At 39.8% G+C, this 17512-nt stretch overlaps 2 protein-coding genes across 8 annotated transcripts in view; one reads left to right on the forward strand and one right to left on the reverse strand.

The window, feature by feature from the left end:
* Positions 1-17512, forward strand: part of NBEA (neurobeachin) — a 620064-nt gene that overhangs the window by 417529 nt on the left and 185023 nt on the right. For all 7 annotated transcript variants that reach the window (XM_032611436.1, XM_032611437.1, XM_032611439.1 and 4 more), the window contains one exon: positions 4962-5098. In XM_032611436.1, the coding sequence (XP_032467327.1) occupies positions 4962-5098 (137 nt within the window). The remainder of the gene's footprint in view (positions 1-4961; positions 5099-17512) is intronic.
* On the reverse strand, positions 7711-8790 carry MAB21L1 (mab-21 like 1). The gene has a single exon (XM_032611444.1). It carries the CDS (start codon positions 8788-8790, stop codon positions 7711-7713), a length of 1080 nt encoding a protein of 359 aa, XP_032467335.1.

Here is a 17512-nt window from a genome sequence, read left to right on the forward strand (position 1 = left end):
TTTGTTACTATACTTTCTTTTTTTCTGAGGTATTTCAAATGCTTGAAATCCAGGGAAGTAAGTACTCTGGGTAAAAGGAATCTCAGATCTTCTGCAGCATTTTCCTCCTAACTTCCCTCTCCCTCAGGCTCATACACAGACATCTCCATTTTCTTAATGCCTAAAGTTTTCCTAGGATTCCAAAACAAAGTTCCAACTTTCTCATATTCTTCAGTTGCTTTGAGATTCAAACATTTTATTCTTTTAATTCTGTGGGAGAAACATTTTCTTTAAATTGATAGTACCCTACTTAAAAATAAGTCCAAAGCAGTGATAAATATTTTAGATGTGTTCAGTCACTCATGCTGTTAGTTATTTTCCTACAAATTTTATCACATTATAGAGCTGTAAGTTTTTACCTATTATATTTTCATCTTAAAAATTTTTCTGGAATGATATCATTTTTCAGTAAACATAAAGGATCTCAGATTAGTTTTATTTCTTCTAAATAATGCAGGATTTTAAGTTCAGTAATTTTACAAAGATTAGTCAATGCTTATTATCCCAAAATAATGGTCTGTTACATGTTCCAAAAGCAAATTGAACAGTGGTTTCAAAGTGAGTTTGGAGTAAATCCATACAGCTGATAAAATTGTATTAATGTTAAACTAAGGTTAGAGAATATTCAGGTGACTCTAAAATACATCATAATTTCATGTGCAGTAAGTATAGTTTTTGCCAACTGAAAGTCGTCAAATAATTGTAACGATGCCAGTTTTAATTAAACTTCAGCTCCTTGTTCCTAGGTATATATTCTTTGTCGTGCTTTATATTGAAACTTGTAAAGAATTTTAGCATCGTTTGAGAATTAATCGCCATAATTGACTTTTAATAGCCAGAATGCTGTTGACCCCCCTTAAGAAATGATTAATTCCTGGATCTGAGGGAGAGAAAAGCAGCCCCTGACCTCAGGAAACAAATGGACCTGACCCTTACAAGGAGGCCTCGGTATCACTGGGAGCTGGCCTGGGGCTCACAGCTCCGCCATGGTGCTCTCCTGTTGGACATAAACAACCTCACAGAATACCAGCATCAGACAAAGCCACGTGATGATGTGAGGCAAAGAACAACTTTGTCATTTTGTCTAAGCACAGACAAAAACAGGGTCACTCTGCACAGCTCCCTAAACATTAACGTCCCCCTTCCGTCATTATAGGAGTGACTGCTACTTCTTTGTCAATTACAGTTTTTAGCCTAGGTCTAGTCCTAGATAAGATTTATTAAGATCTCCAATCACAGAATTATTGCCACTCCCTGACAGAGCCCAACCCAGAGCAAAGCCCTGCTTTCCTGAACCTTTCCCCAAAGCACTTAACAAAAGCCCTGATCCTACAGTACAGTAAGTCCTTTCTGATACCCTCTTACTTAGTCATCTCATGGTTCCTTCCCATGTTTCCCTCACTGCAAGTGAGCAATCAACCCAACTTTCTACACTACAGTTATGTTCCTGGTGGTCTTCGGGAGGAAGGTATTGACACATCCATAGCCCCAAAATTGTGAACACTGAACTGGTAGTTAAATAAAAATGTAAAAGAACTGTGTAAACTGTAAAGTTCTGTTTAAAAGTTGATGTATTAAGACTTATAGGCTTAGAATTATGTTTTCAGTAGAATCCTCCAAACCCACAAGTGGTTTTTAACATTCTAACTTTAAATTATATTTGATGAATAGTTCCCTTCCTAAATATAAAACATGTATTTTCTACTCTAGGTTTACCCTCTCAACTGATTAAAGATCCCATGGCTCTAAAGAGAAGTTTATTCTTCTAAAGAATCTTTCCATTATGCTTGGGTGATCTTTGTTCTAGTTCAGATTTTAAATTAGCATTTAAATTAATGGCAAGTAATATCCCTATCCTTTCAAAAATAGTAATGGATCAATATTTCTTAAACATTATAGCGCCAGTTCTAAAAGGTAAATAAAATTATTTTTCCTTTAGTTACCACTTCAGATGGTAGAATTTTAAACTATTGTATGCAGCAATACAAGGGGAGGAGGTTTTGTCCCATCCATTTGTTTCACTGTCTTTTAATATCTGTCACCTTCTGTGTGTGCTTGAGGACGTTGATATAATTTTTCCTTTTATTGCCATAGTGTTGATTAGAATGAATATATCTATACTCAGTCCCCAACCAAACAGTTATAAGATTAAATTTGTACCTAGTTATCGTCTAGAACAGAATCTCCCAGATCACCATCTCTCTGACATCTAGACTGCCCTTTCTAAACTACTTTTATTTGGAAAGGGATCCAAGGTTTTCAAATAACAAAATCTTCCATATGGAAGATCTGCTGGTTTGTGATTGTGCCTTATGTAAACATTTTAATATCGGATCCAGAGGCTCCCCCAAAGGGGATTAAAACATAATCCCTCTCTGTATTGCTGTAGTGGATTAACTCTGTTCTCTCTGCGGCTGGTTTGCTCCCTGAAGGCTACAACAAAAAGACCCAGCGCTTCTTAAACATGCTATGGAATTGGAAGTTGTAATTGGAGATTTCCAAAGGACAAGGGTAAAAATGACACACTATTAAGGCTGAATATTTCATGAGTGTCTTTCATAAAGAGGGACCAGTTCGAAGCCCTTTTATAAACCCCCAGAAAATCTCAATTCAGTAGAATGAGACTGGAGTAAAATCAAAAGGAAAACGGGGTCGCCTTTCAGAAAGGCAAACAGGTAGCGAAAATGTGCTCCCCGTTAAAAGTTCATGAAATTGTGAACTTAAAATTCGTAATACTGTATATCTCGATAAATTAGTTTGTATGGTTTTGATAATGTGTATCATGATTTTAAAATTTTTTTCCAATTTGATTGGATATGTTAAATTATATTTTAAGAGAACGCAGCAGTTCGCCATTTTTAATGTTTTTGACCACTCATCGTCTCCAAATGCCAGAAATCTGTTAAACCAGAAATCACTAGCTTTCTGTGTTTAGAATGACGACTTTTCTGAGGTTTTATCAAGGCCCAACGATGTGTAAGAAGACACTTTGTTTCCGATGTGAATCAGGTCACCTTCTTTCTCACCTCACTCCAATCAAGAGTACACCTCCTGGGTTTCTCCTGAAGGGAAATATGAAAAGTGGCATCCAGAGGAGCGTCCCGGTGGCTTAAGGGTTAAGGGAGCGGTTCGAACCGGCCCGAGCGTTGGGGGCTTCGGAGGGGGCGCGGAGGCAGGAGGCGCCGCAGAGCGCGCGCACAGACCCTCCAATAAACACAAAGGAGGGCCTGGGGAATAGAAACCCAAATCCACTTGTAATCGTACAAGAGATTCGGGCATAATTACTTGAGCAACCTAGATTAAGATTGATGAGCCTTAAAAGTGGCGCTTTAGATCGACCGCTTCGCCCTTTGGAAAGAAAAACCTTATGGATCCGAGATGGACCCCGACTCCGCTCGGCTCAGGCGGGAGCTACCCGCCCGACACCCAGGACGGGAGTCCGCGCGCCCGGGGGCCGGGCCCCCCGGAGCGGGCTCGTCGGGGATAGAAAGCCGTAAAGTCAAAGCAGGGGCTTGGCGTTAGCCTGACCCGGGCAGGCGGTCACGGTCGGCGGTGGGGGCTGACACTGACACAGTTTGCTCCATAGCCACCCGTTTAAGCGCGACAGCAGCCGACCGATTCCTCTCTGGTCCTCCCGCGGCAGAAACGCCCGGCTTTGTGCAGGACGGTCGTGGATTCGGTGTGTGCTGCTCCCTGGAAGCGCGAACTCCGCTGCAGTCCCCGCGCCGCCGGGCCGGGCCTGCTCGCTGCGGCCGGGGCGGTGGCGGTGCAAGCCGGTCTCCCCGCGAGGAGCCACCGCCGGCGGGGGGTGGGGGGGGGGAAGGGGGGGGCCGGGCCTGGGCAACCGCAGGGGGCCTGCCTTTTCATTGCTTTCCTCCTGCTGTTACTGTGACTCATTTGTCTGCATTTGGGGGGGTGGGGGTGGAAGGGAATATGATGCACCCTTGCTACAGAAAAACAAATACATTTTTTTTTATTTCTAAGTCTTTATTTTAAGTCGAGGGTAGAGAAGAATGTCCCCCCTTCGGGGAACCTTAAAGGAGCAGTTAAGTAATGCCACTTTGAATTAATATTCTAATATGTGAAATTTGTAATTTTCGACTTTAACTCAGATGGAGGGAATTCGAAGTCAGCGCCTTAGTGGGCACACTTTCTAAAACATTTCTTTTACTGAAGCTTAGTCTCTCTCGTCCCACAAGTTGAGAAACAACACTTTTCAGATGCTTTTCTGAGAATCGTTTTGTTCAAGTGTCTTACAATTTCATCATTTTTGATCTGTGCTCGGTGAGAAAAATCACTGCTACAGTTTTTCTTTCTTTTCTGCATAAAAATGTATTTCATGTCCGTGTTTGCGCGCATATCGGTGTGCGGTGCGCCTTAGGATGTCGATATTAATCTGCCTGCAAGATGCAAACCCGTCAGTGGAGTGGAATTTATATATTAGACCCTATACCCCTTCACGTCCTCCCGCCCATCCTGGGGGGACGCTGCTGCCTAGGGGGACGGGGTTTTCACGGTGGCTGGTCTTTGGGGACGGCGCTGACTGCCCAGCGCGTATCTCGGAACGCCGTTGATGCTCAGTGGAGAATCGGGGCCTTAAGAGAGTCCGTTCTGCACTTTTAAGCTGGTTAAGGTCAGCGCCTCACTAACCATGTAGGATTTCTAAGCAGAGGTTGCAGACTCGCTTACTGAAAGTCACTTATTCGATATTCTGATCCCTTGAGATTTTATAGAATTATTTGTCTCTAGTCTCGTTATAAGGTAGTGTGTAAAAGCTAAGCAGACTTATCTCACGTGAAAGACATAATATAGACACTATTTTTTCAGTGCATATCTAAAACTAAAAACCTGTGGTACCCTTCTGGGAGGGAGCGGGAGAGGGGCGCAGAGGCGCAGCCTGACTCCCGTACCCTCTCTTTCAGGCCCAGTTGTTCTCAGCACTCCTGCCCAGCTCATTGCTCCTGTGGTGGTGGCCAAGGGGACTCTTTCCATCACCACGACAGAAATCTACTTCGAGGTGGATGAGGATGATCCTGCCTTCAAGAAGATCGACACGAAAGTGAGTTTGAGTGATTCCGTGTACAGCACTGGTGGCTTTGTGGCAGGAAGTGGTTTTCAATTTTGCTTGGTTTTGAATGACAGTGGGGGAGGGGAGCACATTCTCATCCTTATAGAAAATAAAATGAATGAAATAACACATGCTCTATTTTATGGGATTGAAGAATATATTAACTTTAAATCCTGTATACCAGAGCATGCACCTTTTAACGGTCTCTCTGTGAGTGCCTTTGTGTACACTTGGGCAGATTTGGTAGTGAAGCCAATTGCTCCCAGGTTCCTGGGGTACAGCATCTCAGGCTCTCTGGGAAGACTGGGAAAGGTCTCATGACATTTCTTACTAAGATCACTTTTAATTTCCAAAAGTGTACATTGCAGTATGAATAATAATTCATTAAAAGGTTGTAAGAAAACTACGGAGCACATTTAGCTCTAAATTCATCTCCGTTATTACATCCAGTTTTCATCTCCTGAAATAAGAATGGGTTTTATATGTGATTTTAAGGGGAAGAGAAATCAATTATCTGAGAAGCTTTCATTTAAAATGTGTATACATAGTACATACTGGCGCTCAGACGTTTAAAGTTTGTATTCTTCTGTGGGTGTAGTGCCAGGCAATATATATTCAGATGATTTGAAATGCATAAATATTTGTTTATTATATCTTATTTTGTAAATTTTAAAACCTGATTATTCAACAGCTCTATACCTCTACAGTTCTTCTGAAATCAATTTTATTGTTGTTTTAACTTTTATATTATCGTGCAATTTGTAAACTTTTTTCTTGAGGCTAAGATTTCAAGAACATAAGTGTCATGCTAGATAATCAAGCATCATTTTACAAAGATCTTCCTTTGAAGTATTTTTCAGAGGCAGTTGTTCTAAAATAGCGAAAGGCAAATGCTCCCGTAGATCCAGAACCTTATTATTTATATTTAATTCATATATAGAAGTAAAGCATTCTAAAACACTATTTGTAGAGTAGCAATTGAGAGTCTAAAATGTACCCCCACCTGAGTTAACTAACTACCCTAAGGCCCACAGGTGATTAGCCCCTCCCGCACTTGTTGACTCTTAAAATACTCTGAGGGATAATCACAGGACTTCTTTAACTTCTAGCTCCAGAAGAATGGCATTTTGAAAATGAGTTTGAATGTAGTGCGTATGATTTTAAATAATTTAAAATTTGTCTTTATGCTTTTATCATTGGCTTGCCCTATGAAGTAAAAAGTAATTTTGGATTTCTGATTCATTCTGCCAGTGGAACCCTTACTGCATAAAATAAGGCTTGGCATAAAATAGGTCAGAAATTATCTTCATTTCATTAGCGTAGTTAGTTTTCATATACAAATTTTAAAAGTTTTATTAGGATTTTGTTAAGTTCATTTCCTCTGAGTTGGTCTGATTTTTAACTCAGCAACCTTGACTGTCATGACATATTTCATCATTATATTATCAAAAATTCTACAAAAATATTAACCCAGAAGAGCAAGCTTTCAAAGGTAGATTTAAATTGCATCTGTTGTGGAATGGACTAGTCTTATAAGTAAGTCAGAAACTGACAGTAGATCACTGTATTCTGTAGCTATACAAAAAGAGCTTTTCGCCAGTATTTTAAGGTTTTATTTTTAATTATCTCATTAGCATATTTCTCAAAAGGTTTAAAATATTCAAGTGGGTTCAGTTTTCAAAGTGAAGCATACATCTTTTGACAGGAAAACAATTTAAAGTGAGACACAACAACTTTTATTTTACTTCATTTATTAGCTTCTAATTAAATAAAAACCAGCAACAGAAATTAAAATCTAAATCACAAAAGTAATTATCCAGTGTATTTCAAGTGCATTTTTCAAATATATAATTCAGATATTCAAGCGTTATTATATAAGCTGAATTCAAATTTCTTTGAATATATTTAAATAACATTTCAAGTATATTTATGGAATGTTAGAAATAGAACAAGCAATATATTTGAAACAAAATGTAAACTTTTTAAAGTTCAGACACTTTCAAAGACAGATAAAAGTACCAGGAGGAAATCTACCTTTAAATTATATCTTTGTTAGTGGAAAATGTCTGGAAGTATCCAAAATGGCCATTTAACTTCTGTTCACCAAATCACAAAACACCAACATCCACACTTTCAAAGACAACGTGAGATCACAATATTTGTTACAAATTAAAATATACATTACACTTTCCTTCAGATGGCATATCCAAATCGTGTTTACTCACAGCCAGATGCACCTAAATCGCCAGGATTGCTATAATCCTTTGATAGTTAAGCAGTGTTCACTGTGGTCTTGCATTACAGCCAGGCTGTTTTCCGGGTGTTACTGTGTCCTTTTCAAGGGAGATACGAAATCCTTTGTAAAGAATTCTTCTAATACTTGTGAGTTTGGGGTGTTCTCCATCCGCTTTCCCTACTTCTTTTTCTCCCCTTGGAGGGGTGGGTGAGATGATGCCTAAACGTTGTGTTAGTACTCCTTTTTAAGGAAGAGATTGTTTGCACTGTCCAGTGGAATATTAGATAGGAATCGAACAGGAAGTTTACACTTAATGAGAACTTTAAGAATAGTATAATCACATTTCGGCTCTCGATTAAATTGTCCTCTAAAGTTTTTCCAAACTTTTCGGGTTGGTCAGGATCTCTCTTGCCAGTCGCCACGTTTGTTTGGCAGCGTTCTCGAGAGCCGAGTGAGGTTTGCCTTGAAACAGATCTAAGTTCGGTAGGAAGTAGTGAGGACACCGCCGGCACTGCAGGCAGGAGATAAGTTGCAGCAAAATCCCGTTAAGCCGGTCACCCAGGCAAGACTCGTCCCAGTCCGACTCCCGGGGATGCTTTTCACACTCATAGGAAACCAGAGTCTTCATGTGGTAATTGTTCAGGGGCTGGCCTGGCAGTTCAAGGTGACGGTCCCGTAAGGTTTTGAGGATGGAGAGGCATTTCTTCCTGCAGCCCCCCATCTGCAGTCTGTTCTCCGCCTCCGCGAACTGCAGCACCCAGGCGTCGCTCTCGGCCGAGCTCTGCTTGCCGGCCAGGGAGTGGCACTCCTTGGACAGGAGATTGAACCCTTCCGCCTTGACCTCCGCCACCCTGTTGGGTCCCGGCCAGGGGATGTGGGGAAGTGGCCAGTGGGCAGCACTCCGGGGCCAGATCCCGGTGCATTTAAAAGCCGGGGTGATCTGCACCACGTACCTATCTCGGATTCTCAGTTTCACTTCGCTGGTGTCTGCCACCATCTTTACCACATCCCTGTAGCTACATTTGTCTACCGCTTGAGCCACCAGCGTCTGAAACCTGGACCGGATTTTGCGCGCCGAGAGGTAGCCGGAGGCGGTAATGAATTCCACCCAGAGGGACATGCTTCTCTTGCGCCCGTCGCTCAACTTCAACACCGCGCAGCCGGGCAGCGAGCCGTCGTCCACAAAGTTGAACACCCCCATTTGGTTAAGGTAAAGCACCACTTCAAATTCGGTGGGGGAGATGACCTCGAGGCCCTCGTAGCGATTGTCCATCTCGTTGAGAGAGCTGATGAACCGGGGCTCCTGCACTTCCACCTCCTTCAGGACGTCGGAAACTACTTTGCAGACTTCCCGGATAGTTTTGGCAATGGCAGCTTTCCTGGCTTGGCATTTTTCGTTGTAGTATTTATTCAGATGGTAGACCAGCTTGGCCTGGGCCGCGATCATGTTGGGGCAGAGATCCGGATTGTACACCGGAGTCTCGCAATAAGCTGTGGGATCCAATGCGGCTGCTAGAGCTGGAGCCAACTTCGGTGGAGAAACGGGCCGCCGCGCTCAGAAATGTATCAGAAACGTCTTTCCGAAGTGCTGCAGCGGTGGATTCCTAGCGCCGCTTTCCCCTTCCTTTTATCTTTGAGCCCAGCCGGTCTTAAAGTGAAAGGTTGTTCTCCCCCCTCTCTGTCTCTCTTCCTCTTTTAAAGAATCCTTGTGTGAGAGAAACACATGGAGAGATCACCTTCTCAGTCATAAAAACAAAAGTTGCGCTGAGACCCAGCAAGGCTCTTCCAGTAGTCAAAATAATCAACCCTTTCCGTATTTATTTACGCTTTCCCGTGATCATGGTGTGTGCAGGACTGTTAGTCAGATGGAGGAAAAGTGTGCTGAGTGTGTGTCGGGGGTGAGTGTGCGTGTGTATATGTCAGAAGAAGCTGCGGTTGGTTTGTCTAAGAGCCCAGATGCACTCGTGTGGAAATTATAAAGGCAGGGCCAGGCAGGCTGGCGGCCAATCGCCACTGGGCTCGTCACCACAGCCTCTGTCAGCTCCAGCCCGGCTAATTAATCCCCCCTCGTGGATAGAGGCACACAAACTAAAGGTGGGAGGCTGCTGCCGGGCAGAAAACCACCCAAGCCACCTAGACAGTTTTGGAAATCAAGAGGAATCTCTCAGCTTTGGTATTAATTGAAGCATATTGACATTTTGAAAAGACTTGGCAAAGTGGTTCTCTTCTGTGCTTGAAAACCCTGCTTGTCTTTTTACTGAGGAAATGCAAATACAGGTGTACTAATGGTCATCCATCAATTGGTGAACTAGATGGGGTTTTCTAAAACAAAAGTCACTAACTTGCATTTAGAGGAAGATAATTAATGCCTGTTAATCCTCGAGGTCTTTTTGAATGCAGGGTGGGAGTTTGCTCTTTCATGTATACGCAAGTTGGCTTTAGATGGACTAATACCTGTATAATTTTCTGGATGTTCTATGTTAGAATGATTTTTTTTTTAGATGTTATGCGGTGTTTTACCTATGTTTTTTCTCATTTGCAGTTGTTGAAAGGAATCTGAAAATTATTGCTGTTAGATATTGTCTACCTCAGTTTAAGTTAGGATGTTTCAAAAACGTTTAGTACACCCCTCCCCCCATCTGCAGTCCTCTTTGTATTTTGCCCAACATTATAACCAGGACACTAAGTTTTGTACGCATTGGCAGAAATATTTGTGAAGTAAACTATCTCTGTGATTCAGAGGTTATTTTAATGTGAGTTCCTAATGAGCTGTATTTTAATACGTGAAAATTCAGGAGAGATCATCTAACCTACTGGCAGATACCTAACCTGAAAATTTGTAGGTTTGGGGTTTCTGTCTTGTTTACAGATGCATAATGAAGGGTATATCTCCTCTCCTAAGGGTCCTTAGTGGTCACCTGACAGTAGACTTCTGATGTTATACTATTTCATGTGCCTTGATTAAGGGAAATGGTTAAGATTTTTAAAGAAAATTAATTTGCAGTCATTGGGGTTTTAAATTTACATATCATTTTTGAAAACTTTGAGAGAAATCAACATTTCTAAATTTGGGAACCTTGAAAAAGGAGGGGGAAATGGATTTATGTAGAACATTTTTTTTCTTGGTGGTACCAACTGTGTCCTTAATGTACAGGAAATGAAAGAAATACTACTTAGGGGTTCTGTAGTTGTTTTTAAACCTAGGCAGATTTTTAATTCCCTACCTTTAATTTAGATGCCATATATTTCAAATTAAGAATATTTCCAGCAAAATCCTATAATTCCTGGAACAGGTTTGTAGGCACTTCCTTTCAGAGCCACTTGTAACAAGATTTTGTTCAGGGCTCCCTCTTTTTACTCAAGCTTTTGATTTTTTTTTTTTTTTCTTCTTTGCACAGGTACAGCATCATACTTTCTTGTTATCCAGGAGTGGGAGATTGCGATTTAGCTTAAAATAGTACGTTAGATTCAGGGCTCACGGCATCCACCTACTCTGTTCCCCAAGAGCCTTTCATTCCCTTAGGAGCAGGGATTGGGCGCACCCGCCAGCCCCTCCCCACTTTGCCAGCGATGCGGGTGAACGCGTTGCTACCTTTTGGCAGTTGGAAGAGGAGGAAGAGGAGGCAAATCAGAGCCGGAGAACCTGCGGCCAAGAAGGCGAAGATGTGCCCTGGTCTCTGGGGAAAAGCCACCTCTGTCCCCACACAGTGCAGGGTCCTGCGTGCTTCCCGCTGGTACCCCTCTCTCCCGCTGCTGTACACTCCCGGCCCATCCTTCCTTCTTCTCTCTGCTCCATGTCCCATAGGCAGGCTTTGGTGTGTGTGCGTGCGTATGGGTTATTTTAAAACCCTACTTAATGTCCCAGGCTTCTCCACGTCAGCTCCAGGCCAGGTTCTCTGCCCTCGCGCCCCCCTGCCCGGCCGCCGCCCGGGCCCACGTGTGGTCGCGGCCGAGCCCGCGCTTTCTGGTCGCCGGCCGCGGGCCCCTGGCGCCCCGCGCGCTCTAACTTGGGTTCAGGTCAGAGTGGCTCGGTAGAGACCTGGCCCCTCGATTTCTTGGGCCACCTGCAGGTGCCCCCGATTGTCCAGGAGGGGAGGCAGCCTGGGACGCAGAGGCCCCAGGGCCGTTCGGGGGACCGTGGCGCGGCCGTCCGGGTGGGTCTAACTGGAAGGACGCGAGGGGCGCCGGGCAGCCGCGCTGGAGCCAGGCGCGCAGGTGGCGCATCTTCGAGGCTCACTGTGCGGCTTAATTGGGTTAAAGCAAAGCTAAACGCCAGAGCACTTCGTGCAAACTAATTGGTGTAACCAGGGCCTTTTCACTAACGATTTGCACTTTGAAGAAGAAAATGGATGGTGAGAAAAGGACTAAGAAAACTCGTTAGTCCTAGAGGGTTGCCGGGAAGTGAAGTCATTCGGTTTCAAGGACGCTGGGACTGTGTTTTGTGAGCTGATTCCTTCAGCACCCTTTTACGCAGGGAGCTGACAGTGATTTACATAACATAGGATTCAGGCACCCGTCCTTGTCACTGTGGGTGAACTGGGCGCCCTAGAATAATATTTCAGCGCAAGTAGCGCTTGTTGCTGCAACACAGTGATTTTCTATTACACTGAACACGTGAAACGAATTGCCTTCTGTAGCTAATCCTTTCAGCGATGTCAGGCACCTCTCATTGTTGAAGGGAAAATTAAACTATTCTGAGTGTGCTTTCTATCCCTTAATTTTTTGTTGTTGTTGTTGAAATGACCTACGGAGAATATACAGTACATTTTTGTGTAGTTCTGCTGATTTTCATCTAGGCTTTGGAGATAGACTTGTTTTGTGGGAGCGACTTATTTAACTATTTTATAGTAATTTTAAAAAAATATCGTTTGGCCTATTGAACTAGTTATTTTATATGATTGTGTAATACATGGAGATAGCTTAAAATCGCTTTATTTACTTCTGTGAAGAGTTTATAAAACAACTCTAATGACACCAGTCTTACTTATATTATTTTTTTACTATAAAGATAATCATAGTGGTTAGTACTAGAATGAAAGTTTGCGTGTGTCCCATGCTTTAGGATATAAATGCTTAATTGTTTTCATTGGTATGCTGTTCAGACATCTTTGACATGAGCTAATAATAGAATGATAATTGAAGAAAACTGACCTAATTGAAGGAAAAAACCCCAGAATCTCAGGATTTAATGACAGTATGAGATGCTTACATTTGAATGGTATTTGGGATTGTAAGGTCTAACCGACTTGACTTTTCCATTCCATTTATTTAGTTTATTAGGAAAACTCAATATATTTTTCAATACATCTTTACTGGAGTATAACTGCTTCACAATACTGCCCTAGCCTCTATCACACAACAAAGTGAATCAGTCATATGCATACATACATCCCCATATCATACATCCCCACATCCCCTCCCTCATGAGGTTCCCTCCCACACTCCCTCTCCCACCCCTCTAGGTGGTCACAAAGCACCGAGCTGATCTCCCTGTGCTATGCGGCTGCTTCCCACTAGCTATCTATTTTACATTTGGTAGCTTATGTATGTCAAGGCTACTCTCTCACTTCGTCCCAGCTTACCCCTTCCCCCCAACCCTTGTCCTCAAGTCCATTCTCTATATCTGCGTCTTTATTCCTGCCCTGCCACTAGGTTCATCAGTACCATTATTGTTTATTTTTAGATTCCATATATATGCGTTAGCATACGGTATTTATTTTTCTCTTTCTGACTTCACTCTGTATGGCAGACTCTAGGTCCATGCACCTCACTACAAATAACTCAATTTTGTTTCTTTTTATGGCTGAGTAATATTCCATTGTATATATGTGCCACATCTTCTTTATCCATTCATCCAATGATGGACACTTAGGTTGTTTCCATCTCTGGGCTATTGTAAATAGAGCTGCAATGAATATTTTGGTACATGTTTCTTTTTGAATTATGGTTTCCTCAGGGTATATGCCCATTAGTGGGATTGGGCAGCCTTGATTTAAAATGTGCAATTATGAAAAAAATTGGAGAAAGTCACAAGCATACCATTATCATAAATTTTAGGAGTATTAATGCATATAAAATAATTAACTATTGTGATCCTTAACACTTTCAAGCATTCAAAATAACAATGGCAAAATAATTTTTCCTGAAGTGCTAATTACTAGGTAACTTATCCCTCCCTTCTGTAAACCTACATAATTTATATGAGACACAGAAAGTAATGTGCAAATAGGCACCTCATTAGGTTAAAGAAAAACTCTATTATGTTGAGAAATGTAGGAATGCAAGGTTTCTGTGTTTTAAAAAACCTAATTTAAATGTGAATTGCCTGTTCATAAATTTAAGCAATTGTGACCTCTCATCTGGAAAAATGTATCTTAGTTAGAGGATATGTATGCACACACATGTTAAATGCTCACATAGATATTGTTTTATGTTTTTTCATTATCTGCTGGCTGCTATTCTATTCACAGGTATTCATGAATTTAAAGTTTTATTTTTTTAATATGTGCTTATTACACTGGGGAGATAAAAAGAATATGAAGTTGAGTTTATTAAATTATTTATCCCTACTGCTGGAGTGGCTTTGAAGGCTCATTGTACGCATCTGATTTCTGCCCCCGTCTTCTTTTTTTTAAATGCACCCGGGCTATTTCATCTGTTTCATTCTGCCAGACACAATATATTTCTTCTTTTACACTAGAGAAATTAAAGACAGATATTTGTGCAGGGTTTTCTTTATGTGTCACATTAAATCAAGTAAAATAGAGGGAGTTTTTCTGGTAATCTAACTTGATGGCATCTATACCTTTCTTCCTGTTGTGACTCCTTGTATAAGACAGCCTAAAACAAAATAGCTTGAAAGCTTCCAAAGTTTCAATGAGTTCTTAAAATAATTATTTCATATTTTAATATCAGGTTTATGACAAAGTAGAGCAGAGAATTGAGGTCACTGTTTGCACAATTTAAACCCTATTTTATTTCTTTAACCAGAGCATCCTGATAATTGTGGTTAAGTTTTAAAAATTATTTTCTTAATTCTTCACTTGAATGTTCAAGACTGTTTGCCTCAGTTTTGCTCATCCCCCTAGTACATGATAATATAGTCACGTTGGTAGTAAGGAGTTCTTTTTTTTTTTTCTACAGTGTTGCTTAGTAAATTTGTATTGGTATTAATAAATGTTGAAAAGAAAGTAACTTTGAGATTAAAAATGGAAATTGGAAGGGTACTTTACAAGAATTATCACCACTGCTAGATTTGCAGATTTGAGGTGATTCTGGATAACTCTGGCCAAAACCTTTCTTTGGTAGAAAAAAGAAATTTAAAGCCTGGGGTTATTAGATAATTGTCTCTCTTTCCTCACTTCATTTGAATGTATACACAGCGGTGCAGGATATTTTAAGTTGCATCTGTAAACTAACAAATTTGAGGGGCAAGCTTGTCAACCAAAAGATTTTCTTATTCTTCACAATCATTCGTGATCTCTAACCCTTTCCAAACATTTAAGGATATTGGGGTCAATCAATCATTTGTTGAGTATTATGGCGGAAGTATTGATTCCAGTATTCCAATTCCCCACTGACCCTTTAGAAGGTCACTGTTATCTTTATAATCTGTAAAATTTAAATTCATTTTACTAGATTTCAGCTTATGTTTTTAATTTGGATATTATGGACATATTGTGACAGGATAAATGGGCTCATGTGATTCTTTTCTATATGAATATATGAAAACTAGGTATTCCTTAACCCATTACTAACATGGGTTTATAGACTTTTGCGTATATGACCACATCTTTAGTACTCTTAGTACGGTACAGTTTTATTGCACTTAGAGAAAACAATGGAATCAGATGTGATTAGTGTCTGTTAATCTGTACGTCTGTAGTGGGTCATCCAGGACTGCATAGCTCTCATTACTATCCCAGACTGTGTGTGATTAAGCCACTGAAAGTGTTCCACGTAACCTTGAGACTAGAGTATAGAATGTAGATAATCAGCTTCCAGTGACTACATGTCTAAAGTAACATTTCCTATTCCTAATTTACAGTTTCAGAGCTTATTTTTTAATGAGCAAAGCAATTCCTCTAAGCTAGGGTTTATTTTTTTAATGATCAGTAACTGGAGTAAGTAATAATTTAAAAGGATAATTACACTAATAAAAACCTATTACCTTTATCACATATATGCAATAAAATAAATACTTTATAGAAAAGGATGGAAATCTGTTATGAATAGGAATTTCCTTTATTAACTTCACATATAGTTACAGATTATAAACATTTTCTGAGAATACATCACCTAAATAATATTTAATTTCCACTTATGTATGATTATTTTCACGATTCTAATAATACATTTCAGTGTACCTATGTGTACTATTTCTTGAAAGCGCAATTTTCCCATATGATTTGTCAAAAATGTCAAGTCAAATGTACTAATAAGTTAATACTTTTTAATCTAGATATGTTTGTTTATTTTATCTTAACATCTAGATCAAATTAAAAGCATGAAGAGCATAAAGAGTTTGTAAGACATAGTGTCTCTGAAAAAAACTTGTGAACTCAGTGGAAAAAAAAGGTATAGATTTATTATTTTATTTTTATGTGAAATCTATTTATTATTAAAGTCAGGTTCATTATGTATGTTTTGCATACAGTACTGATCTAGTCTATGATTTTTCAATGTGAATGTTCCAGTCTATGAATTCTGACAAATGTGTACAGTCATGTAACATCTGGGACATAGAACATTTCCATGGACACAAAAACAGTTTCCTCATGCCCCTATTTTATTTTTTAATTTGTAGATGTTATGATTCATTTATAAGTGTGTGCTTTAGTTTTATATCCAAAAAACTTCAGACTATAAGCACCTTTAGTTATTCCCCTAGAACTTACTATTTTATCATACTTCTAATTTAAGACCAGTTTTAATCAGAGAGCACCAAAGTAGAGGCAAAATGTAAAATGCTACTTCAGATATACAAGCAATAGGTTCACAGTTTTTATTTTACATGAAAGTTGTTTCATTTCAATATGTGACATTAAATGCTTGGTAAAGGATTCATTTTCAAAGGAACTGGTAATATTTGTTATGCTCTCATGAATAAATGTATTAGATTTAGGAATATAGTTTACAGTTTGCACATCAAAATACGTATTAAGAAACGGGGGTTCCTCGTGTAAGTTAGCAATATTTGTAATGTTACTAGCTTTATGTCATTAGAGAAATAAATCTCCTCTCAGTATTTAAGTTACATTTTACTTTACATTTTCAGTAAATTAATCCTCGCTTTGAATGGTGGTGGGGGGGGGACAAGGCCAAGGAGTTTATTAGAGCTAATATTAATTAATATACACACATTCTTGGAACATATGCTCCGAATCCTAATTTTGTATAAATATACATTGTCATTTAAATTTAGATGGTTATAAATACTCCAAACGAAGAATTCTTAAATTGTAGTAGTGCAAACATATTCATTGATAATGAAGCCCTTTCAAGTATTTTGCCTTTTTACAACTTGGAATAGTACAACTAGTCTTCTCGTTTTCTTCCGCCAAGATATAAAAATACAAAATTATTTAAATGCTTTCTGTTATATATTTTTATTTTGGCAATTATAATAGGAATTTTAATGTTATGCATGCTTACAGGCCTATTAAGAGAAGTTATTGTTTTCTTAATATCTTAAACCATTTTAGGAAGTACACTCTTTTTATGGTTTGCAAAATAGCCTGTGCATGCAGGCTGTATGTACACACACACACACACACACACACACACACACACACACACACACACACACAGTGTTTCAGAGAGTAAAAGATTGAATTGGCCTCCATACATTTTTTATGTTAACCTGTTAAAAGGAAACATCCACTAAATATAGGATTCTTGTCGCCACCAGGATTTAATATCACATCTGCCAGATTGTTTGTAATAACCCTTACAGTTTTCAATAATACCTTAAGAGATTGCAGCTAAATGGATTTTTTAAAGTAGTAATAGCTAGAAGTTCCAACAGTATTTATCCAGTCATATATACTATGGCAGTTTTGAATGTCATGAGCTTTTTTAATTGCAAAATTGAGAAGTTTAAACATTACTTGTCATTCTGTCCGTATAAGTAAAAATATATTGCTAAGTCACTCACATACATCATATGC

Source organism: Phocoena sinus, chromosome 18 (assembly GCF_008692025.1).
Source record: "Phocoena sinus isolate mPhoSin1 chromosome 18, mPhoSin1.pri, whole genome shotgun sequence".
NCBI classification, from domain to species: Eukaryota; Metazoa; Chordata; class Mammalia; order Artiodactyla; family Phocoenidae; genus Phocoena; species Phocoena sinus.